Raw genomic sequence first — 26,906 nt, forward strand, 5'->3', positions numbered from 1 at the left:
TGTTTGACAAGTAGATGGCTGGATTTGTAATACCTGTAAGAAAATGTACTTGACTTGTTTCTTTTATACATTTCATAATTTATCTCCCCTTCATTTATAAAACCATAAATGTGATAATTTTTCATTTGGAACATGGAATATTGTAAATGTTTAGTTTATCATAAATCTAGTTTAAGGTCACGAAAACTAGTTCTTGTTTTCCGGTTCAGCCTATTCAGCAAAGTCTTACCTGACAGAGCACTATTCAAGAAACAACTGAAAGGTAAAATATAAAGTTTTTGGTTCACCGGTTTGTTTACTAACATATATAGCGTATATGTAATATGAGCCAGAGCTTATGTTATATTTGATGTGTTTGCTTCTACTGTGATGAAGACGTAAGACCACAGTGAACATCAGTGAAAAGAACTCTTGTGTCTCTCATGTTTGTGGAGAAGCCAACATATTTTACGTTAGCGTAGTTATCTGATTAACTGTTAATATCTTATGTAAACATACCAAACACGTATTCAGTTCATTGTCTATGTGTTACGTTAGCGTGCTGTACTACCTATTCAGCCTGTTCTCTATTTTATTGTTATTATAACTTGCCTTTAAAGATAAAATATCTGTTCTGGGTCTCGGATTTTATTAAATAAATTTCCCAAAATAATGCAACTTATAGTCCAGAGCGACTTATAGTCCAGGAAATATGGTAATATTAATTTGAAGTGACATTACCCTTACATTTTTTGGCTACTCTACCACCTCTGGGTGTTAGATCTCAGGCCCAGCTCAAACCTTGTGAGATGACTGTTTAACTGTGGTTGATAGTGGCTTCTGTGTGGGGCTGCAGAGGTGATACTGTGTGGTGATACTCTGTGGTGATACGGTTAAACATAAGCCAGAGAGGAATCCTGCTCATTGATCCTGTTCTTTAAATCTCACTGTCTGTTTGATGAACAAACACTCTTACAGCCTTTACCTGTACCCATAACCAAGAAGGGTTGTCAGAAGTATCCTAAAGCAGATACTAATCAAGACAATGTGGTTATATGTATGATAGCAATTTTTAATAGCAGTTGTAGTTACAAAGTTTTAGTTGTAAATTACTAGACGCACCTGAACATCTCATAGCCGGCCGTTTTGGTTCTTTGATCTGCTTTAGACTGGGACAAGAGCAGTCTGACAGGTTTAAGGGTAAAGACAATTTTAATTTGGATGTTTAGCACATTTGGATTTGTCTGTGGATGTAAACGCAGTGAGTGAAAGTGGCTGCAGCAGTATGTGCCTTTTAAATAGACTAAACACCAGATGACGTTGACAGAGTGGGGCTCCTCACCTTGAAAATCTCCTTGGCTTGGTCCCCAGTGAAGTCTGGGGTGGGTCCGAAAGAGGACAGGACACGCTGAATGCCTGGGCCGTATCTCCTCATGTAGTCCTCCAGACCTGAGAAGAGGGAGGGGGCTGTGAGATACAATTACAACTACTGCAATTTCAATATTCAGAAAAAACCTAATCCGGTTTAACTGCTTTGAGCTTAAAGGTGCTGTACCTTATTTTTATGGCCTTAAAAATAGTTCATTTTAAATGGTTTGCAGTGGTCCAGAGTTATTCCTCACTTACCTTATGCATTCTAAGCATCCTAATTATTCATCATGAGAAGTTTATAAGCACTTTTCACAACTCTCAGAGACCTTACAGAGAGATGTCATGAGCAGAGCAAAGCATGTCATGGTAATGCTAACAGCTCTTGTTTAATAAAACATTTATAGTTAGATGGAGACAGTACACAGCAGACATATTTTCACCCCAAGAGCTGCTTGTAGTTAAGACAAATTTTGCTGAAATAGTGGTTAAAAAAAAAAAAAAAAAAAAAAAAAAAAAAAGAATCTGGTACAGGCTCTTTAATATTATTGCCTCATTAATTTTGGATTGGACCAGAACAGGAAAAAACATTTGTCATCCTCTGTAAGTTTTCTTCTTTAGTGTGTTGATGCTTATATGAGAAGATTAAAGAGGTGGTATTTCACTTTTGTGGGGTATTAATTGCTAACATATGACATAATGTATTTAGATCACTATGTTAGCTTTTATCTTTTTGAAAAGCTATATTCACCAGAAACAACATATTAACATGTTTAATAAATTTCTTTTTTTTTTAACACTCAGAGGGCCCTTTCCCTTTGCTCTCTATGCCAATTCACTCCTCTTTCAGAGCACAACACAATCACCATAAATCCCGCTAACCAAACTACTGCACATTGAATCAGGCTAGTGAAGTTATAATGTATTGTTTTCAATCCCACTTTTGTATATTTATAAAAACGTAGCCTTGTGGGCTGAGTCTTGGCTAGAATAGGGCCTGGGAGAGATCACAAGATTACTCAAACATGCATGGATGACATGAAACCTCTTCACGCATGTTTCTGATGAAGGAACAACATTATAAGGTTGTCAAAAAAAAAGAGGTAAATTGTACATAACACCTCTTTAAGTGTCTTTCTTTAGTGTGTTCATAATGATATTACAAGATTAAAGGGGAGTGCCACACCTGCATATTTTTCCATTTAGACTTTTTCTATATTTGTATGCTTTCCATGTCATTTGCAGCATGCCAAGCGATGTGCATTTGCGCGTTTGCGCCTTCAACTGCCCCGTGTTTACATCTGGTGGAGCAGCTCTTGCTTTGTATCACCTGGGTGTCACAAGTCCCATGTATGTTCAAGGAGCTCAGCTCACACATGGACCACAACTAAACTAGGCACATGCACGCTCTCAGTAGGGACAGGAAAAGCACGCTCTGGTTATGCATGCTTATGTAGTATCTTTGCCGGAGTGTCTAATGTTCAGAAAGCAGTGAGCATACTTGATTATTGACAGAGGTGGTAACTTTACTTCAAAATTATATTACTCAAGTAGAAGTACAAAGTAGTGGTCCAAGAAATTACTCAAACAACGGTAAAAAAGTAAAACTACTACTCAAGTAAAAGTAATTGAAGGAGTAACTATTGGGTATAAGATCTGATTTATGATTTGAAGTTGATGTAATGTGAAGAACTCACTAAATCATATCAGGAGCAGCACATGAAACACAAATGTTCAAATTATTTCATATCGTCAACATAAAGCTTTTGTCACTTGTATACTTACAATGGGAAGAGTAACCCAAACTTTTACTCAAATAAGAGTACTGTTACTTCAATAAACATATAACTCAAGTAGGAGTAAAAGTATATTGTACTAAGAAAAGTACAATTTCTTTGAAACGTTGATGGAGGTAACGGCCCTGTACCCGATGTATCTGATGTAAGTCTTGCCCCAGTACAGATACACTGCATAAGCAACTCTTAAGGTCAAAACAAGTCTGCTATGTGTTGTCTGCGTGGAAAACATTTTATTGTCTGATAATCAAGAAGTGTGCTTTATAAACTCATCACGGTGACTAATTAGGTGTTCTGAATACATAAAGTGAGGAATAACTCTGAAGCACTGCAAACTGTTTAAAATAAATGAATTCTGTTTTTTCACATTGATAAAACTTTTTATTTATTCAAGTTTATGTACAAAATAAAAAAAATATGTCCTTTGAGTCATAGAAAAAAAGGTGGGCCATTTTTAAGCCAGCTCCTTATTATAACTTTTTTGATGCAAGTGACAATCATCTCTCCAGTGAGAAAGCCTGACAAAAAAGTAAAAATAGTACCGTAAATTTCGGACTACAGAGCGCACCTGATTAAAAGCCGCACCAGCCAAATTTGAAGAGAAAATCAATTTTGTACATATATAAGCCGCACCTGAATAAAAGCCGCAGGTTTTCATATTGTAACATGAGATATTTACACAGAAAGACGGTGCACCGACACGCTTTTTTTTAAACTGTGCCTGAAAATTGGCACCAACACGACAACAACACGGGATGAACACATCTGCAGGTTTAGAAAATAAAACTGCACCAAAACGGAAAATCTGCTTTTATTTCCTCTGAAAACTTTTGTCGTCTTTTACATTGACCAAGTTGGATTCATTGATGTCGAGCTTACGTGCAGTGGCTCTATTTCAGGAGTCTGCAACCCGCGGCTCCGGAGCCGTATGCGCCTCTTTCAGCCTTATACTGCGGCTCTGCGTGGCTGAAGTGTATTTTATTTGTGTTAGCTCTTTTTTGTTGTAGTTTAAATTGGAAGATTATTATGATCTTAAAATAAAATTATATTTTCTTATTTTTCGTTGCTCAAAATAAGCGTCACACTCGGAACAATGTTCAAAACAAACACCGCTCACGTCTCACAGACACAGACACAGACACAGCTCACTGTCCTGCGTAAAGAGCCCTGATTTTCAGACGTTGTGCGCACAGGGGTCAGGAGCAACTTTGGCCCGTCCCTAATGACACACTAATAAGCTCGTCCATAGATGTATCATGAAAATCCTGCTGGAAATCGCCACAGAAATCTATTTGATGTAGTAGCAAGTTTATTATCTGCTCTTGTCTCCGCGGTGACGTTTCACATATAACACATCAGACATGTCGCACAAAAGTAGAGCCACAAGCGAGTGAAAATGAGCCAAAACAAAAGTCTTTGGAGAGCTTTTAACAAAGGGGAAAAGGACAACTGAGGAGCCAGAAGAGGAGACTACACCTCCAAGAAAAAGAAAGATAAATTTAACAGACAATGCCTACTTAAAACCTGGGTTTGTCGCTGCAGGTGACTCACGCGCACAGTCCGCTCTACGTAACATACGGGAAAAGCAAATAAGGCAATGAAACCTTCAAAACTGCTTTGGCACATGGAGAATAAGCACCTGGGATTAAACGATACGCCTTTAGAGTTTTTGAAAGAAACTGCGGAGCAGAGTAGACATAATCACATAATCAGCGCAGGGCTCCCTCTGATGCAGCGGTTTGGTGAGTTGTATTTTTTTAATGCACTTAAGTTGTTTTTGCCATATTTATCTGCCACGTGTAGAAGGCTTGTCCGTGAAAATAAAACCCAGGGGCCGTTATCCAGTAAAAAATCCATAAATAAGCCGCACTGCTGTACAAGCCGCAGGGTTCAAAGCGTGGAAAAAAAGTAGCGGCTTATAATCCGAAATTTACGGTATCTGTTTTTTTTTTTTTTTTTCAAACACGTTATCTCAGAAAGGTTTTAATTTGGAAGTACTTCCCTCCACAAACGTACAAAAGACCGATAAAACCTTTCTCTTTCCAAAATGAAAAAGCTGGGTCTGTACCACCAGAGCCAAAAGGAACAAGAGGGCCAGATCAAGATCCCAGCCATTTTGTATTTTTTTATATTTTGTCATGCCATGTAAATAGAGTATTTTCCACAATACAGTTTTTCATTCATTTTTTTCCTTCTGTGTCACACTGTGTTTTAAATTGAGCTGCATAACATTCTTTCAAGTTAGGGATGGGAAAACATAAATCACTGCCTCTCTCCAAGATAGTGATATTTCAGCTCTGTCTAAAGTCCAATTGAAAAACTCAAGTAAGATGGACGCTGGATCTGCTTTAAATATTTTATACCACTCATTAATATATCCATCACTGCCAGGAAACTTGTTATTCTTCAGTTGGCCAATTCCAATTTTGAACTCTTTTCTCATAGAACCTCATTCTGTGTTATACCCGGTGAGGCCCAGATGTGATAAATTATGTATAATGTTGCTTTCCAGTATTGGTGATGGACTTTAATATAATTTTCCCAGATGATTTCTGAAAACTGTGCAGATTTCTTTAGTATCGTGAGTCAGTTTTCCAGTAGAGAGTTCCTCGATTCTGAGAATGTATGCATGTTTTTGCATACAAAGGCATCTTGCTAAAATTCTTGTTGCTTTTGTCCCCGAATCATAGAAGGTTTGCTTACAGAATCTTAATCTCTTTTCTAATTCCTCTTGGACAATAAAATGTATTTTATCTTGAATGCCTTTTATTTTTCATATGTTGTATATGTTGTTATGTTGTAAGAGTGAAGACGTTTCGCTGCTCATCCAAGCCGCTTCTTCAGTTCTGAAGACATGGATGACTTTACACAGACATCTCTTTTCACCTCCTTTAATGCCGTCCTCAAAATGAGGTTTTCCCTAATCACTGCCTTAACTGTGTCCCAGACAATCGCTGGGCTCACTTGTTCATTGTTATTGTCCCCAAAACACTTGGCTATTTACTTTTTTATCTCATAATATTTTTTCTTTATTCACTATATTTAATCTCCACAGAGTATATTTAGGAAAATCAGACAGTTAATGTCAAATACACTGGAACAGACTGAAATCTTGAAAAGGGATTTCATTAAATTATTCGAGGAGCTTAATAAAGTGGAGGTTAAGACATTCATCAGTGGACCTCCTCCTAGCATAGACAAATTTACCCAGCTGTTTCAGCTGAACACATGGCGATTCAACGCGTATGCATCCAGAGGGCTGCACTACACTGAGAACTTTGATCTATTCTGGAAACGAGGACTAATTCAAAGGAAATGGCCCGCACCTGAGCAGAGGTGGAATGAGAGTGTGACGGATAACCTCCTCCATGTTCTGAGGCACCAGCCTGGATAGAGTCCTGGGCAGTTAGTGAAAGAAAAGAAGAATGATAGAAGCATTCCTGCTGCACCACCCAGAGACCGAGCCAATGTGTCAGCACCACCAACAGCACCACAACTACCACAACCACCTTCCATAGCGAAGGAGTCACCACCAGCAGCACAACCATCTCCTCCAGTGAGGGATTCAGCACCACCACCACCTTCCCAAGTGAAGGATCCATCTCCAGCGTCACTTCTCCCCGGGCCCTTGCCACAGGCCTTGAACGTGTCTGTGACAGCCCCAACAGAGGTTTCAGTCCCAGGAGCACTCCCACCACCAACCCTGCCCACAGACCAGCCCCTTTGGTACATCTGCCATTAGAACTAATTTCCACATCTAAGTACAATGTGTTTGTTTTGATAATAAGGTTCAAGGAATTAAAAATGCCATCAATTTCACAATGCAAATAATATCCCTGTAGCCACCTAGACACTTAGAGCTGACTCACTTTGCACCTGTAACTGACAAAACTGTCCAAGAGATCCTCACCAGTCTGAGTTCTTCTATATGCTGCCTTGATGTGTTACCCACTAAAGCTGTATAGTTTGTGCTCAGTAAACAGTTTCCTATCACCACTCGCTTGCATAGTTAACTTGTCACTTCAATCTGGAACATTCCCAAGAGCTTTGAAAACTGTGGTTGTCAAGCCTTTCCTAAAGCAGACCAGTCTTGATGCCACAATACTGAACAATTTCCGACCCATATCAAATCTGCTGTTTTTACATCGAAAAAGCTGTTCACCAACAATTTATTAATTTTTGCCAAATGAACAACTTCGTTGATGTTTTCCAGTTTAAGACTCCACCACAGCACTGAGACTGCTCTTATCAAGGTGACAAAAGACATGAACATTGATGCAGGCAAAGTCTCAGTCTTGACCCTATGGTACTAAACTGGATCAAGTCCTATCTAGAAAACAAGGGTACTTTGTTGAAATTGGAAAATGTGTATCAGATAAAATTTCCCTGTGTGGGGTGCCACAGGGGTCAATCCTGTGACCCCCGTTCAATTTCTATGTGATGCCATTAGGCCAGTTAATATGCAGCAATAATGTGTCCTACCACAACTATGCAGATGACACTCAGATCTATGTCTCACTGGCAGCAGGTGAATATAGACAAGTGGATTCATACTGCCATTGCATCCAACAGATCAGTGTGTGGATGCAAAACAACTTTCTCCAGGTAAACTCAGGCAAGACTGAAGTCATAGTCCTTGGCCCACAAAAACAGAGAATGTGTCAGCAGTCACCTCCAGTCACCTCCAGTCTCTCTCTCTCTAAAGCCTTCAAATCAAGCTACAAATCAAGGGATAATAATAAACTCAGATTTGAACTTTAACCACTACATCAGATTAGATTAGATAATACTTTATTGTCAGATCAGAGATCTGAAATTTGTCTTGCACATAAAAACAGTGGCTCCGTTGCTACACATTAACATCACACATGCGACACAAACACTAAACAAACATTAATTCAAGTCACTTTCTAGCACTTTGATAGCTATGGATTAAGCTCCTTGTTTATTTTAAGGATTGACTGATGAACAAAAGAATGCTTCAGCCTAACCTTATTAAATCGTGGAACACTGAACCGTCGCCCAGATGGAAGCAATGCATATTCACAGTTCAAAACATGGTTAGAGTCAGAAATGATGTTTCTTGCCAGTCGTATTGTGTTATTATGATAGGCAGCCTCATACTGACCTTCTAATGGCTGACCCACAGTCTTGGAACAGATCTTGATCAGGTGTTTAATTCCAGACTTTACTGATGTGGACAAGCAGCTGTACCACACAGCATTACAGTACTGCAGCACACTGAGGATAACAGCAGTATAGAACAGTAGGAGGATCTGACGAGTGGCTCCAAAAGATCGTAGGCGACGGAGAAAGTACAGTCTTTGTTTAGTTTTTTTACAGATGTAGTCTATATGATGTTTCCATGATAAGGTGGCATCAATCATAACACCAAGATATTTGTACGATTCTACCCGTTTGATAATTTCGTTGTTGATAATGGTGGGATTTGCAACTGTCAGTTTTGGGCTAAACACAATTTCTTCAGTTTTCTTTGTGTTTATTTCCAGAGAGTTGTTTTTACTCCATGTGACTATTCTGTTAACTCCCTGTTGGTGCAGATCAGGGCTATCCGAATCATGCAATAAGGTTAACAGTACAGTGTCGTCTGAGTATTTTAGAACGTATTGATTGTTTGAAGCTGCTCGGCAGTCATCTGTGTATATTGTGAACAGATGACTCAAATCAATAACATTTTCAGCTTTTTACCACTGGCCTCCCCAAAGAAGCATTAAGACAGCTGCAGTGTATCCAGAATGCTGCTGCTTGGGTCCTGACTAGAACTAGGTAGTACGAGCACATAAGTCCTGTGCTCAGGTCTCTGCACTTGCTTCCTGTGGCTCAGAGAGTAGGACCTTAAAGCAGCCCTGCTTGTTTCTCCATGGCTTAGCACCAAAGAACGTCTCCGACATGTTAGTGCAGGGATGTCAAACATATTTTCATCGGGGGCCACATTAGCAAAATAGCTGCCTTCAATGGGCCGGATGTAAAATAAATCTAACTACTTTTTTAAACTTGTTAATTAACTGTTTCTGTATTTACTACTTATTCAAGTTACAAATATTGTTAAGTTGCATATGCATTTGCCTAGATGTAAAAATGTGGTTGTGTAACTGCTTATCTCGTGATAAAATAGCATTTTAAGGCCATCATACCTTTTAGTTTACCCTGTCGAGGGCCACATGAAATGATGTGGAGGGCCACATTTGGCCCCCGGGCCTTGAGTTTGACATATGTGTGTTAGTGCCATATGAACCATCTAGCACTCTGAGGACTTCAGGGACCAGCTTCCTGCTGGTGCCCAGAGTCAGGACTAAACATGGGGAATCAGTCATGGTCAAAGAAGATGCAGCTAGATCCCACCTGAATTTTCTTCTTTTTCCACACTTGACTCAAGACCTTCTCTTTCAGTGACTATTGCAGGAACAATCCCACATGCCCACTCCAGGAATGATGCTCTCGGTGGAGTCTCCGGTGGCAGTGTGCATGCTGGATTTTCAGGTTACAACCTTCAGGTAGTTGCAGTTGGTCTCTCAAAAAGGTCTCATTGTACTGTGGTAGCGAACTGCTCCCCTCCTCATCCTCTGGTTACCCCAAAATACAGACATTATTTTTATATGACCGTGATTCCAAGTCGATAGCTTTGAGCTGAAACTTTCCTCTCACTGGATGTTTTTTTAATTTATGGTTACTATTCTATAGATATACGCATGCAATTATGCAGCAAAGAAAACAATTGAAATAACTATTTTTAAAAATATTTTACATTCAAATGCACAAAGTATCCACCCTTTGCTTTGTTGACACCGCTGCAATCTCTTGGTCTTAGTGAGCTCAATTTCACTGGTGTATTGCGTCAGGAGTTATTAGTGGAAACATTGTTGAATGCACTCTTGACTGGATATTGTAATGTGTCTAAGGTTGTTTTGTCAGTGTGTATGTGTCAAATGGACTCTCTTCAATATTAAATCGTAGTACTTTTTATATTACGATGTGGACTCATAACTGTGTAATCCTTCAGTTATCCAGGTAGGTTCCATAGAGATCCATCGGTGTATATTAGTCTAAATGGTCTTATACTTGTTGTAATCATTCTAAAGCTATTCAGAAAAGGTTCATTTCTGTCCTGTGAATGTAACTTTTTTAGCATCGATACCTGCGCAAATGAGTTTCGACACTAGTTAGTTATTCATTAGTATCGGATTTTCAGTACTTTTGACAACCCAACCATCCATGTGTTTATTCATAGTTATGCCTTCAATCTACAATGTTAAAGTCATGAAAATAAAAACAAAACAATGAATGGAAAAGAAGGTCCAAAAGGATTGTGTTGCTCCTTGGCTGTACCTGCTGTGGAGTAGCCAGAATCCCATTTTCCCGGAGTTCCATGGTGAAACCGGAGTTTCCTGGTGAAACCCTAGTGCTGGGCTGTCCTTAAGGCCGACTGTACTGGGGCTGGCACAGGAACAGGGGCTCTGGCTGGGCCCTGTTGTTCTGCTGTGTGAACATGGAGGATGGGGCAGTGCCAGTATCTGATGGAGCCAGGTAAGGCCACCACAGGAGGGTTGATTACAGCGTGCAGTTACAGGAGGAGTGGCTGCGGTGTAGATTACGCGGTGACTGCGTTCATTCAGCCCCCCATCAAAAGCTGCCTTTGTTGGACTGAGTGTGTGAGTGTACAGAAAGGGGGGCACGGCTTTCACACCCCTCTTAGATATTCTCCATGTCTCTGCTGGGGAATCAGCCCTCTGTTCCATGAACTGGCTTTGGGAGACCACGCACTGCACCAGCCTGGAGTCTGCTACCACTCTGTCAGCCCACTGTCTCCTACTTACTATACTATTAACACAATGCTGTTTCTTACTATTAAATAAAAATGTGAAAAATAGGACCTAGGCAGTGACAGGTGTAACAGGCCAGATTACTCACTGCTAAAACCAAACCTGGGTAGTTTGATCGGGGAGAAACTGTCCTGAGCCAGGTTATACTCCCCTGGACCAGAATACACCCCTCTGTTTGTCAGAGATTCCATTGCATGTGCTTGTTTTGCTGTGGTTTGCTGTGTCTTATTTTTTGTGGGAAAAATTATAAATCTGGGAATTCCAGGCACTGGCAACACCCACTAGCTTGAAGTGTGTGAGAGATGCTAAAATCAAATATTGGCTTTACTAATCACAATTGTAATTTTGATTAATTTACAAATAGAAACATTTTTTATTATGCAAAAATAGTTCATGGTTTGTTTTACCAAATCCTAAATCCAATTTGCAGCTAACCCATATGAGCTTTGATGTGATGTCTTTGATGCATCTTCAGTATGAGGTTTACACACATGGATAAAATTGTTGGTACCCTTTGGTTAATGAAAGAAAAACTCACAATGGAAGAGAACACTGTCCCTACTATGAAACATGGAGGAGGCTCTGTCATGTTCTGGGGCTGCTTTGCTGCATCTGGCTTGAATCTGTGCAGGCTACAATGACATCTCAAAACTATCAAGGGATTCTAGACAGAAATGTGCTGGCTAGTGTCAGAAAGCTTGGTCTCAGTCGCAGGTCATGGGTCTTGTAACAGGACAATAACCCAAAACACACAGCTAAAAACACCCAAGAATGGCTAAGAGGAAAACATAGGGCTCATAGAAGGTCACATTAGAATAGTCTAGACCTAAATCCTATTGAGCATCTTTGAAAGGAACTGAAACATGCCATCTGGAAATGGCACCCTTCAAACATGAGACAACTGGAGCAGTTTGCTCATGAGGAGTGAGCCATAATACTTGCTGAGAGATGCAGAAGTCTCATTGACAGTTACAGGAATCGTAAAGGTTGTGCAACAAAATATTAAGTTAAGCTTACCATCATTTTTGTCCAGGCCTGTTTCATGAATTAATTCTGTTAAAGCATGGTTGAAAAGCAATGTGTGACTTTAATTGGTTAAATGTCATAGAATTTTTATTTATCATTACTTTTGTCAGATTCAAGTTATTTCTCAGACCATTCTGAGTTTTTCTTTCATTAACTGACGGGTACCAACAATTTTACCCATGTGTGTATATCCCAGGTTCAGATTTGACAGTCAGTATTGCAATTTTAAACCACTAGAAGGCTTGATTATAGCAATTATTCAACTTGGCAAAACAAACATCAAGGGGGATCATAATATACCCAGGTATAATGGAGTCTAGATCCCTTAAACCCCAGGTATAGTCCAGACGGGGGGTATAATTTGACTTTTAACACTGGTTAACTTGAGACTGACAGATCAAAATGATGTTGAATAATTGAAGCAGAAATAATCACTACCTTGAGGTGCATTCAGGTGCATGGTTTCCATTGGACCAATGAAAGCGTAGCGCATGCCCAGTCCCTCTGACATCACCAGGTCCACATCCTTCACTGAGATCACACCATCCTGCAGTACAACATAACACACTTTTGGGTCCGCTCTGGATATGAGTAAATATGAGTATACTCTGGTCTGCGCCTCCCTGCTGCACTACTGGTTATGCATTTTAATTTGTTGTAAATGAACAAGTGTGGAATATTGATTTTGAACTCATGCCTAAGATGGGAAGAGTGAGGGTGGGGACAGATGGGCAAGGTAGGCAGGTAGATGAAGTAGGCAAGATGAAGGGCAGATAGGTGAGGTGAACAGGGTGAGGGAGAGGACGGATAAGTGAGGTGGACAGGGTGAGAGATAGTGGCCAGGTGGGTGAGGTGGGCAGACTGAGGTAAGTGAGGTGGGAAGGGTAAGGTAGGTGAGGTAAGCAGAGTGAGGGAAGGGGAAGATACGTGAAATGGGCCAGTGAGGGAGGGGGCAGGTAGATGGGGTGGGCAGGGTGAGGCCAGGGACAGGCAGGTGGGGTGGGCGAGTGAGGAGAGGGCAGGTAGGCCTGCTTTGAGCTGCAGTCCTGACACAGTCCAGTCTTTATTTGGGCACTTATATGAGGGGCATTGTGAAGCCAGGCAGGTTCTCAGGCTCTGGGATTCCACACTGGCCTGTGGTCAGCACCATTCTGTTACATAAAACCCTCTGCTGTCACAGAAAAGAGCCACTGCCATTTTGCTGGGTCAGGGCTGCCCAGTACTGCACAATGACCAGGGGACTCTAGGCCAATCACCACTGGTTCAGTACACCACACTTCGCCGCCCACTAAAATAGCGACCATGAAGCTATTTCTCACAGTATCTGCACGCACACTCACATTATGGGAACCTCTCATCAGGTCCATGACATAAATCTTGTATTATTAAGTCAAACACGTTTAAAAATCTGTGTTAATCATGTAAAATGTAAATGTATGTGTGTGTGTGCGTGTGTATGGGACTGTGGGTTGCATGGTTGTGTAGGGAACGGCTGGGGGGTAGAGTGGTTGGGAGGGCATGTGGGGTTGTTTGTAATGCCTGTAAAGCACTTTGTGTTACATCTTTTGGTATGAAAAGTGTGTTATAAACATAGTTTGATTGACAGAAGCAGTCACTAAACTGGCTGAACAGACACTGAGAAAGTCTGTGTGATGCTACTCCAGAAAAGGTTTGTGTCCTCAGGAACATTCTTTTGACACGTTATGCCAGCACAGCTGGAGTTTCACAGTGGAGTTTACCTCCAAAACATGTGGGCCAACCACCAGTCCTGTCTTATCAATGAGTCCTGTCTAATCACTGAGTCCTGTCCAAATCACCGAGAAGATTAAAAATCAGACATTAAGAATAATGTTATAAAACCCCAAAGACGCCAATCTGGTTCAACAATAACAACCCCAGGAGTGTTTGCTGTTCTGGTTGAACCAGTTGACAGAGCTGTAGCAGCAGTTTACAGCGCTGTGAGGACTGGAATTTAGCTTCTTTAATTCTCTAATAAAGGATCATGTTAAAGGTAGGACAAAAAAGTGAGGCACTTATTGATACGTACACAGCCCTCAAAGAGAGCTGGTGTAAGAGTAGTTTAACACTGACTCAATTCCAAATATTCTCTACTATTCTGTCAGTAAAAAAACCCTCACTTGAACGAGTAAAACGCAGCATTCATCCACATGCGTTAACTCCTTTTGTCAAATGGTGCTGCCACAGACAGGCAGAGTGTTACAAATTAAATGTAAAATTAACAGTTAAAGTGTGCCCACTCAAGTTAGACCATAAAAACACTCTACAAACCATCATGTGATCACAGGTGATAAGGGTGAACGTACATTCAGTGAGTATTGGGGCAGTCCTCCCTTCCTACTTTACAGGATAGTGACCATCTGCTTGGTGAAGAATAAACACATTCCACCTTCATCAACGCTGGGGAGTTACTTTTCTTCTCCCTCACATAGGACAGCTCACATAGGGCCCCTCACATAGGGCCCGCTCACAAATCTGCAAGCACATGCAGTCCTTGTGGGTGTGGGACAGTGTTACAGCACTGTGTTAGAGTGACTAGAGAAGGGGCATGGACATGTAAAAGAGATCGACATGTCTCAGTCCACAGACTAAAACCTTACCAATAACAGCTTTGCAGCTCATTGAGAAAATGAATTATGGATCTTTAAGATTACTTAAATATCTAAACACTGGTCTATGGCCTCCTGCTAAGTCCTGCTGATAGGCTGTCATGAGGTGTCTCGCTCCTCCGGTCTGACCCAGAGCTCCTGGGCTTTGACTTCCAGGAAATGTGACAGAGCCTTGGACACAGCGTGACCATACCCTCCGTGTAAAAGGCTCTAGAGAATCACATGAGCCTCTCCACAGCCTGCACCGTGACTGAGACATAAAATCACACTTAGAATGCTCCGTACCAGTGCTCCCCCTCACACTGCTCAGTGCTGCCAGTGTCTAGTAGAGGCTAGGCACTGGCAGTGCAAACTTATAAGAGATCTGATAAAGAGAGTGAAGGCTCAGCAGACTTTTAAGAGATCAGATCAAGAGGCTGCCTCCAAAACCACTCCTAAACCCAGTGCTTTATCTCAACAATGCAATGTGGCCATGTGTTAATGACCAACACAGAAGTCAGCTAATAAATATAACCAAAGATGTATTTGATTTTCAAAATCATTCAAATGAACTAAATAATTAATAATTCATTAACTTGGCTATCAAGAGTTCACAATGGCATACAAATCCTTGGTAGTAGTAGTAAGGCAGTAGCACAGGGGTCGGGAACCTTTTTAGCCGAGAGAGCCAAAAAAGTCACATATTTTAAAATGTATTTCCTTATTCATTATTTGAAGTTTTACGTAAATATGTTACTGTCACTTTAAGAGCGACAGCACGCACGGGGGGAAAACAGCACGCGCTGTGACAACGTGTTAGTTGAGGCAGCGCATAAAGACGGAGCCAAATGGTTTTCTTACCATATTATTGTTTATTTTTGAGAATTACTTTATTTGATTACTTCTGTATTTATGTATAATTTATTCATTACTTATTGTGTTAACAAATGTCAGCTAAGATTTATCTGAGAGCCAGATGCAGTCATCAAAAGAGCAATAGGTTCCCGACCCCTGCAGTAGCAGTAAGAACTCTATAGCTCTAGTTGCTCATCAGCAGACTGAAGGTATTTGAAGAGTTTGGACACACTTGTGCTTCAGGCCTCACAGTGCAGGCTTAAGGGTGAGATGTTGTCATCTGATAAGTGACACGTCACAGCAGTTGGATGAAGGTGGCACCTGTTCAGCCTCAAACCTTTTTGTCTTTTTTGTCTAAAAACAAAACAAAACATGAAAATCAATTATGCAGGATTGTGCGGGATTGTGCGGGACTGTGTTGGACTGTCTCGGACTGTGTAGTCAGGAGACAGCCATGTGGTCATGTGGTCAGCTGATGGTCCGATTCCAGCATGGAAAAGGACATTTGAGTGTGACGGCAGGGACAGACACATTGTCTCATGATAGGACACTTTACAAGGACACTGTGAGGGCAGGACCTTGAGCAATTACCACTTACACAAGGAGGAGTTTGCACACTACTTCTATATCATTTCACAAAAAAAAGGCTGAATTAGACAGAGCCAAGTTTAAAGTTGTAGGTTTATTTTGGTATTCATTAGATGCCACAAACTCTCCTGTCCCCATCTTATTTTGTGTATATATATGGTATACTGTTTATATAATAAAATTGTATACCATACAGTAACCGCTATATTGCGTTTCACTTTTTGCAGTCTCGCTGTTTCGAGGATTTTTTTTGGGTGCAATTTTGCATGCTTTTTAAGAGTGTATAAACGTGCATTGTGTTCTGTGTCCTGGTTGGCTAAGGGACGTGCTGTGTCTCCTGTAGAGTACAGGTGTATGTTTGCAAGTTTTCTCTCTGACAAAACCCACAATGTCAATGAAACGTTCTACACTGAAAAAGGCACCTGCGTAAGGATGGAGTCTGCTTTAGCTTTGTGGATCAGTGACTGCAGGAACATTACAAGACATTACAGCGGAGCGGAGCAGTGCTAGGACGAAGAGGCACGGTCAGAGGAACTGTGAAATATGCGCGAGTCACTATTAATCATTTCTTATATGTCCAACCTCATAGGTTGATCATTAAAATTTAATTTGTTACAGTGCTTCAAAAAGCTGTCATTTTTATTTAAAGTACAGTATAGTATTTGGTTTTGTTCTATAATGCTGTTCTTTTTTTTTTTTTCCATTTACGAAGGTTTGAACTTTGTGAGTGTTTAAACAAGAGAGAAATGTGAGAAAATGTTAATGCCTGTCTGAGAAAAGTGTATGAAGTGATGGTGAGAGGTTTTACAGCCTTAAATTATATATAATAATTGTAAAAAAAATAAAGCTTTCTACTTTGTGAATTTCGCCTATTTTTGGAACGTATCCCCCGGAATAAATGAGGGAACACTGTAGTTGTATTTATTTGTCAACCTTTAATGAAAGTGTGTGTCACTGATTTTAACATATTTTTTCCAAGAATATGCAGTAAAAGCTGCTAAATAAGACACAAAATGTGACTGTTTAACATAATTTCTTCATTTTACAAAGCTTTTTTCTGATAATAACTAACACAGAAGCTACTGACAGGGTCACCGTTTTCACCCAATCAGGCACATTGTTACAAAGAATCATGGGAAACCAATTGCCTGACACTATCCCAGACACTTGATTCTCTGTCATTGTGCATTTTCAAAAGTAACAAAAAACAAAACAAATAGTATGCAGACACTGGAGAACTATAAGGAAACAACTGCGTGAAACTTTCCCAGACAGTTGTTTCTATGTCATCATGCAATATCACAGTGGCAGAAAGGACTAACTGGGTGGGCCTAAAAGTTCAAACTAAAACATGTTCCTGACTCATGGTTCCACATCAGGTTCAGATCCTTCAACCAGGAAAGTTCTGTTGAGTCCATTAGTTCGAACCAAATGGACTTGGGTGACTATAAAATGTAAAGATAAACATGAGAAAGTAGGTCGGACCTGCACTAGCCTCCAGGACTCTGCAATCACAGCCATCTGGATCCGGTTCAGAGCAAAACCATCCAACTCCCTGCTCAAACGCACCGGAACCTGGCCCACCTGGAACACAACACAAACTATACAGGAGCAGACAGAAACAGATAGGTGCAGGCAGGAGCAGAAAGGAGCAGACAGGAGCAGACCCTAGCACAAACTAGGGATGAGACAATATTAAAATTTAGACTCATGATTATTGTGACCAAAATAATCGCGATTAACAATATTATCACGATAATTATTAACCTGTTAACGTTCCCATACTTTACAAATCTACAGCAAGGTAAATATACTTCTATGTCACCCACATAAACATTCTACACATCAAATTAAAGCTACAGCACTGTCTTTCTGAATACGTAAACCATTTCCACCTGCAATCACCCAGTCCTGTCAGGAAAGACATTTTTACAGGAAAGCCAAAAATTTGGATTTGGACTTCACTTACCTTTGTGGTATATGTTGACGTTTGACAGAACGAGAATCCTCAAAGTTGGTCTCATTCATTCCATACAGGTCCAGAGAATATAATCCAGTCAAGAAATGATGTCCACAAAATAAATTAAATCCTCCATGTCCAGTCTACTACAGGAAAGTATTCCAAACGCGACATCTGCTCCATCACTTTTTTTGCATTTCTTTTGTCGATTTGACACAAATGTTGGCGATTAAGGTGGGGGTTGTGGGTTCCCCTTACAGTCAATGAGTAGCGGAACACAACGATGTGTCACATGCCATGGCTTGACAAGTGCGTAAACGAAGGCCATGTCCCAATTTGTCAAATGCACTGTTCAAAGTAACGTTCCCGACCAAAAATGTGTACTCCTCAATGTAGCCTCCATCTTGTCGAAATGGGACAACCCTTGTCGTGCCGGAAATGACGTAAGTGCCCTTTGATGATCACTGTGAACGGTGCATTTAAGGCACTTTGATGAATTGGGACACGGCCGAAGCCAAGTGGATGCAGAAATCTGCATTCTACACATTGTTTTGCATTTTAAACATGACGAAATGGACAAAACAAAGGAAGTATGCGATCGAGGATACTGTGGATGTTTGAACGAGTTATACTAAAGGCATCTCGGACCCCGAGCGGTTCGTGGCAAAGAGTGAAGATTCCACAGTGGACTCAGAAGTAGAGGACTTTATTTTTTGATGGATTGGATGCTGTCCTCGATCGGTAAGCGTGGTTTATTCTGCTATTGACATCATTTTAGGTCAAATATATCGTGACCATGTGTCCTGGCACATTTGTGTTTAGCTGTATGAATTAGACTTCATTTGTCTATCGTTTGAAAGGTGTTGTTTTATTCTGCAGTTTGTATTATTGTAGGTAAAAATATAAGATGTGCAAACATTAGTATCTCATCTGTGCACATGGGTGATGCGTGCTCTGGCACGTTCCTGTGGAGAGTTACGGATCAGACTTTGTTGCTGGTATCTGGCAGAATATAGTTCAGACAGCGGTAACTGCCCAATAGGCACAGAAGCTAACAAGTGTAATTGCTATGACAGAGGCGCCCATTGTGGGCAAACACCAGAATTAACAACTAAACATTATATTGAAACGGAAAACATGAGGCAGTCTGGTGCCATAAAGGCGATTAAAATTGTGCCCAATGATCACAATTATTAAAAAATTCCACGAACGATTAATCGTGGACCTTTTTAATCGTGGACCTTTTTAATTGCGATTAGCGATATTATCGTATATTGTCCCATCCCGAGCACAAACTTGGCTTGCTTATCATTAGGTTACTTACAATGGAAACCTATGGCAAAATAAAATGTAACAAATCTAATGTTCATGCTTAGATTTGTCCACAGTGAGCCTATAGATACTCTGCACTGTCAAGTATTTAATTGGACCATTTGCTGATATCATGTGCTTAAAGACCACAATTTTTGAGAGTGGTGTAATGTTACCTGGCTCATGAGGGCCTGGGCCATGTCCATTACAGAGGGGGAGGTCAGAGGGTGAGGGACCAACTCCACCAGTCTCACCAGGTACGGAGGATTGACCTAGAACAGATCACACAAGTGCATCCTTTACATCCTCAGATGTAATCTCTCGTCACAATTAATGCTTTGCAGTGACATCATGGTGGGGGTGTTCTACATGCAAATGTTGAGGGGAAACAACTATAACACAGTTAAAAGCTACATTTCTACATTTTCTATCAGTACAAGGCTGTATAAGCAAGCAGTTCTATAACCTACATTATTAAATTGTTTTAGCTACACCTATGTAAAAAACAGTTGCATGCATTGTATGATATGTATGTGGTAGTGTCCCGTCAGTGTGAAGACAAACCGGGTGAGCCACTAGGCAGCGGCTCTGGTGCTGCACTTTGCAGAAGACCAGGCTGGGTACCAGACAGGAAGTGGAGCTGCTCAGGATGACATCACTTCCTACAAGGCCTTCGATGTCCAGGAAGACCTTCTGCTTGGCCTCCAGATTCTCAAACACACACTCCTGACAGAGAGAGAGAGAGGGGTCAATTATCCAACAGGGAAGGCATGCAAGGACAATCAACCATTTATCCCATAATAAAATTCAATCATTTGTGACTCTGCAACAGGCATGTGCGCATAGTGGCATCACAGAGGAACATGCACTTCTCCTAGTGCATGGAGCTATTACCGTAGATTAATTTGAAAAACTGCTGAACAAAATTGTAAATGAGGTATATGACATAAGTATAAGATTTTGACTTTAAATTCCATAAACATGACTTAACTGTGTCCCCAGGTTCAAATCAACTATAGTTTTTATTGACAATTGTGATGCTGATTCATTCTTCATTATGAAAACATTGAAGATGATGCCTTATTTGGTGTTTTGGTTCCCAAGACTATTATCCAATCAGAAAGCAGAATGAGCCTCACAGCAGTCTCTCATTCGGGTTGCCAGTTTCAATGCTGAAATCCAATTGATTTAAATCTAAAAAGGACTCTCTGAACTGAATCATTACCATAGCAATCATTACCATGAAACAAAAAGCACCTGCAGCCAATCATTAATCAGTGCTAGCCTCTGCAGCTCAGTGAAGGTGTAGGTTCTGAGCTTTAAAATGAGGCATGGCCGGTCCATATACTGAGAATGAGAAAAAACCTATGTGTCCTCTATCTGTAGGTCAAGGTACTGGCAACTGAGGTTCAGTTGTGGCTGTAGAACCTTTTTTTTAGCTAACAGCTAACAACAGCATTAATAAAATAAAATCTTAAAATAATTTGGGAGACTGATCTCAATTGTACATTTGAAAATGACACATGGGACGATATAACAGGGGCTTTGTCAGAGAAGCCTGGGGTATATTTATTCAATACAAAATTCTCATTGTTACCCTGTCAAGCTTCCCTAATGCTAACATAATATTAGATGAACATGACTTAACATCAAAGGCCTTGTAGCCGATTTTTTCCCCATGTATTTAAGCAAAATGTATCTTGCCCTATATTGTATAAGCAGCTCTTGAGGTCAAAATAAGTCTGAGGTGTACTGTCTGCATCTAATTATAAAACATTTTGATGTATAGAAAGTTAAAATTCTCAGTTCTCTCTTCAAATTGGTGCCCATCTCTTGTTTTTAATCCAAATTATAGTTAATCTTACTGAAAGCAATGCTTTCACATTTTCCAAATTTAAGAATTTACATTTTTCTGGTTAACAATCTTCTTGATTAGATTAGATGTAGCCTTATTCTGTGACCCGTGCTGCTGAGACCATATGGATATTAAACAGAAAAGCACCCTTCCCTGGATTGTCAACACTGGAAGAGAGCCTCTGAGTGTGGACCTCTAGACCTCTGGCCTGCATCTACCCCATGCAGCTTGATCTTCAGAGATGACTTTCTGAAGGCATCAGCACGACAGCATGGACTGAAACTCCCAGTTGCATGCACACATCACTTGGCTTGGGAAGTTTATCTAAGTTGGGAAGTTCTAATCTTTAAGCCCCAGTTTAGAGATTGATTTACTCATTTTCATATTTAATTTTCATATGCTCTCAGTTTAACTTGGTCAATAAATATTCATAAATATCAATTTGCTTTGGTGAAAAGTAGTAAAAGCCAAAGCTAAATCTGTCAACTGGACAAAAGTTGTAGGAGTGAAGACGTTTCACTGCTCATCCAAGTCGCTTTTTCAGTTCTGGTCAGTTTGCTGGTGACACTGCCTTATATCTATCTGAAGGGAGAAGCCAAATATACTGAAACAGGAAACAGTTTTTGTTTACAGTTTCTGTTTGTATTGAGCTACACTAAGAGTGTAATATGCCTGAGACATTCTTAACATATTCCAATACCCCTTAATGGGTGTTTTCCCACACCTTTTGGCATACTGGCTAGCTCTAGTGTGTGTTGGGGGTGGGGGGTTGTTTGGTTATGATTATTGATGTGTTGGGGTTGGGTTGTTGGGCTGTCGGGTGGCTGGGTGGGTTTGGTGGGTGGGACTGATTTTAATGCTTTGTAAAGCACTTTGTGTTACTTTTTTTTTTGTATGAAAAGTGCTATATAAATAAAGTTTGATTTGATTTGATTTGATTTATTGTTCTCTTTGTTTCCTTTGTTTGCTTTGGGTCTGGGGATGGAGTTATATATGAGGGAAAGGTGATATCTAAGGCCCAAGGAAGGATCGTCTTTCCTTACAAAAATTGCTTCTTTAACTCGCCTCTCAACCCATTTCTTTTCTCTGGTTAGATCTGTACCTCACCATCTTCAAAGGAGTGGTTAGTGGCTTTGAGATGGAGATGGAGACAGCACACTGGGGTCCATAAGGGCTGTTGCGACGGTGTTGGCACATTTTCTTATGGAGTGGCCGTTTAGTTTCTCCAATGTACCGCTCACTGCACTCTTCACTACACTGAATGGAGTAGACCACATTACTTTGTTTATGGCTCGGGGTTTTGTCCTTTGGGTGAACCAGTTTCTGTCTTAAAAGTGTGTGTAGGGTTTGAATTAGACCGGAATTTCAAACTTCTGAACATTCTCTGAATCTTTTCAGACACGCCAGCTGTGTAAGGAATATTTACTTCTTTCCTTCTAGGTTCAGATTCCCTGTTGTCCTGTTTAGCTCTCTTAGATCTATTGAAGGCCCATTTTGGATATCCATAACCCGAGAGGGCTTTCTCCTCATGGTGTTCCTCCTTCACTTTTCCCTCTGTGTTTGTGGGCACCACTTGAATCAAACAGCAGGTATTGGTCAGTGTGTCTGAGTTTTCAGAAGACCTCTACCTGGAATTCCAGGTCCCCTCCTATAGTTACTACACAATCTAAAAAGGCCAGTTTGTTCTCCTTGGCCTCTTCCCATGTGAACTTGATGTTTGGTGAAAAGTGATTTCCCATTTCCAGATAAGGGTCTATGATATAGTACAAGAATGTATAAACCTGTTTATAAAACACTGATTAAATCATTATTAATATTAAGATAATTGAATATATTGGATTGAAACGTTTCCCAACTTTTGTTGAATGTTTCTCCAAAAGTCTTCTTGTCAAAGCCAAACACCTACAAAGGCCACATGAGCCCTGCTTTAACTTAAAACTAACCCCATAGTGCCCAGAGGTCCATCCTGGGACCCTAATGAGGTGAGGAGATAAAAGATTGGAGGTGAGCTCTGCAGTATCCTGGATGTGTGTCCAGTTTCTGAGAGTTTGCTCTGAACAGCTCCTTTGTCTCCTGTGCATGCCCCTCCATGACTGGCCCAGGTCCACACTTCCAGCGCCATCTCAGGACAGAGCAGTGCATGCTGGGTAAAAGACTCAGACTGTGGAGCATAGAGATATACACATATTTGAGATGAATGGAGCAGAGCAGCACTTGTCAGTCACCTGTTGGTCACCTGTCGTTCACCACAGTATTGCTCTCATTGTTGTGCTTTTTATTCAACTTTCAACTCCAACATCTGGTCTCTCTATTTGGAGAAATTGAAATATTGCCTATTTGTAAATATATGTTCCATTTTTATATGTGCATACAATTCTATTCTATAATTTGTAATGATCTAATTGCAAATAATAATAATAATAATAATAATAATAATAATAATAATAATAATAATAATATTGTTTGTTAATTACAGCTCAGCTCTAAACCTACGTGAGAAAAATGGGTACAGTCAAATACTTTTTTTTTTCTGGAAACGGGAAAGAAAAGTAAATCCAAGTGCTAAAGGAAAATTCATATACCTTTTATTTTCAGGGGGAGAGGAGGCATAATATGTTCGGTCTCTGCCCTCTAAGCTTAGCTAATCTTCTGTTCAGTGCCAGTCTGCCACAGAGACAGAGCTCTGAAAGCCCCAGTTTCATTCACTATGTGCATGATACAGTTGAAACCAGAAGTTTGCATACCCTTTTGAGGCAAAGAGGTTTTTTTTTCTCACTGTCTGACATGAAATCAAACTAAACTTTTAGTGGTTTAGGTCAATTAGGATTACCAAAATTATTTCTATTTGCTAATGCCAGAATAATGAGTAGAATTTTTAAGAACATTTTTCATTACTTTCAGAAATTTACATACAATAAGACTAGTATGCATTTTAACAATTTGGAAAAACCCAGATGGTGATGTCATGTCTTTGGAAGCTTCTGCTAGCTTCTAAAAAGAAATCAGCAAAAATATCAAGAAGAAAATTGGGGACTTGCACAAGTCTGGTTCATCAGTGGGTACAAAAGGGGTCAAATTCATCTGTTCAAACAATTATACGCAAGTATAAACACCAGGGGAATATCCAGCCATCATACTGCTTAGGAAGGAAATGGGTTCTGTGTCCCAGAGATGCTTTGGTCCAAAATGTGCATCAACCCAAGAACAAAAGCAAAAGACCTTGTGAAGATGCTGGCTGAAGTTGAGTCTGTCATTATACACAGTGAAACGAGTACTGTACCGACATCGGCTGCAAGGCCACTCTACCAGGAAAATGTAATTGCTCCAAAAGAAACAAAGTCAGATTACAATTTGGTTTGCAAATGTGCACAGGGACAAAGACCTTCATTTTTGGAGACAAAATTGAACTGTTTGGTCATAATGAGCATCGTTAAGTTTGGAGGAAAAAGGGGGAAGCTTGAAAGCCTGAGAACACTTTCATCAACTGTGAAATATGGGGGTGGAGGCATCATACTGTGGGGTTGTTTTCCTGCAAGAGGTACTGGTGCACTTCACAAAATAGATGGCATAATGAGAAAAGAATATTATGTGGAAATACTGAAGCAACATCTCAAGACATCAGCCAGGAAACTAAAGCTTGGGCTCAAATGTGTCTTCCAAATTGACAATAAACTGAAGTATAATGTAACCACTATAGTATTTTTAGTTGGTAGGGCTGTTGTTTATGGCAATTAACGCATTAAGACCGACACAGAAGAACAGGCTCCTCAGGGAGCTTGCGCATGAATGACACACAGAACAGATTGGAATAAATCACGCAAATCCATAATCCACAGATCGCAGAGCAAAAACAAAATAGATTAGTCCTACCAGCTCTCCATCAGTAGAGAAATCTCTGTTCAGTCCCATGAAAGAAAAACCTGACCATTGAGTCATGGGTTAGCAAAAATGTGAAAAATAACATTTAAAGCCGAGTAGTTGTCATCCAGTCCAAACGCCAGTTGCATAGACACAGTGAGAGCGGAGTGGGAGGGGCGGAGGAGCAGACAGGTACAGAGCTGCTCCAGTCATTTATTTGTCAACCAATTGGGAGTAAGCCAATCAGGGTCGAACACTGACTAGGTAAGGGTAACCCTAGATGGAAAGGGTTACAGGGTCCCCCCCTGACTCAATGTATGTCCTCATACATTGACTGGGTTGGCTGCAGACAGCAGATGGAGATGAAGCAGCACCAATTGTAACTTCAGCATCTTCCAGTTCATAACTAAAAGCTGTGCTCAGACCATGGAAAATAGCTTGAAGACTTGTCATCCATGGAGTACCCATTTTGCTGTAATGCAGACGATCCGGAGGTTTCCTTGTTCTGATGGGACGGCTCCCCTTGGTTGTTCATTGTCAAATGGAATTGGTGAATCAGAGTTTGACAATCCAGAAGGTGAGTGGTTCTTTGTGACAGATGCCAAGGAGGTCAATTCATTCAATTCTTCTTCCCCAGGTTCTGAATCAGGTGTAGCATTTGATACTGGGATATCTGCAATAGGAGCAGGTAAATTTATTGACAAGTCAACTCACTAGATTACCAAATCATGTGTTATAGTACTGTCTTAGTGTCATATTACTGTCTTGTTTACATTTATAATACCAATAAGGTACAGAGCTATCAGATGCTACCCTCGTGGGTATCATCTGATAGCGGCTACACCGTATTTATTCTGATATCTGTTGCATATGTCTCGCACTTTAATAACTTGTAGTTTGCACTATGTATTGAAAATTTTGCACACTTGTACATTGTCTTTTGTATTGCACTTTTTATATATGAATTTTATATGTGAATTGTTTTGTTTTTAATGTTTGTGACACCAAGGACTACAGATTGAAATGAGCATTTTGCTAAATCTGGTGCAGCCATCTTTTTAATGTATCTGCACACTGTCCTTCAAATAAATAAATAAATAAATAAATAAATAAATAAATAAATAAACTTGAATCAGATCTTTGAGTAAGCCCCAAATCTTCAGCCAAGGATTCAACCTCAATGTCTGTAGAGTCGGATGGATTTAGAGGGGGTTCATTTGACTGGATATGTGGGCTTTTCTGTGGAGGATCAGCACAAACAGGCTCAACTCTTGCTGGAGCGATATCCACAATGGTAGTGAACCTTACTGGTTCAGGAATTGGATTGTACCAATAACTGGGTACAAAATCATCTGGCACAAAGTCTGAATCATCATCATGAGAAGTTGAATCAGTGGACGCAATCTGAGGTGGTTTTACTATGGGTGCTGGCTTGACTTTGTGTTTGCTGTCGACTGGTAAATACCCACAGGGCAAGAGCAAGTCCCGATGAAGAGTTCTTAAGGGTTTGCTTTTGTGCTCTGGTCGAACTGTATACACTGGAAGCTCTTCAGCCCGTTTCACAACCACATAGACATCAGACTCCCACTTGTCTGCAATCTTGTGTTTTCTCTGCCCTCTGAGCTTAGCTAATCTTCTGTTCAGTGCCAGTCTGCCACAGAGCCAGAGCTCTGAAAGCCCCAGTTTCATTCACTATGTGCATGATACAGTTGAAACCAGAAGTTTGCATACACTTTTGAGGCAGAGAAGTTTTTTTTCTCACTGTCTGACATAAAATCAAACTAAACGTTTAGTGGTTTAGGTCAATTAGGATTACCAAAATTATTTCTATTTGCTAATGCCAGAATAATGAGAGTAGAACTT

At 40.4% G+C, this 26,906-nt stretch overlaps 1 protein-coding gene and 1 long non-coding RNA gene across 2 annotated transcripts in view; one reads left to right on the top strand and one right to left on the bottom strand.

Annotated features, from left to right (window-relative positions):
- The window catches only part of LOC129457312 (uncharacterized), a 348,575-nt gene that overhangs the window by 275,105 nt on the left and 46,564 nt on the right, over positions 1-26,906 (top strand). The window lies entirely within an intron of this gene.
- Positions 1-26,906, bottom strand: part of cryl1 (crystallin, lambda 1) — a 55,723-nt gene that overhangs the window by 5,999 nt on the left and 22,818 nt on the right. Inside the window, exons 4-8 of the mRNA XM_055230742.1 lie at positions 19,895-20,056; positions 19,507-19,602; positions 17,545-17,643; positions 12,449-12,557; positions 1,322-1,428 (exon numbers count right to left, since the gene is read on the bottom strand). Coding sequence (XP_055086717.1) covers positions 1,322-1,428; positions 12,449-12,557; positions 17,545-17,643; positions 19,507-19,602; positions 19,895-20,056 — 573 coding nt within the window. The remainder of the gene's footprint in view (positions 1-1,321; positions 1,429-12,448; positions 12,558-17,544; positions 17,644-19,506; positions 19,603-19,894; positions 20,057-26,906) is intronic.

Source organism: Periophthalmus magnuspinnatus, chromosome 21, assembly GCF_009829125.3.
Source record: "Periophthalmus magnuspinnatus isolate fPerMag1 chromosome 21, fPerMag1.2.pri, whole genome shotgun sequence".
NCBI classification, from domain to species: domain Eukaryota; kingdom Metazoa; phylum Chordata; class Actinopteri; order Gobiiformes; family Gobiidae; genus Periophthalmus; species Periophthalmus magnuspinnatus.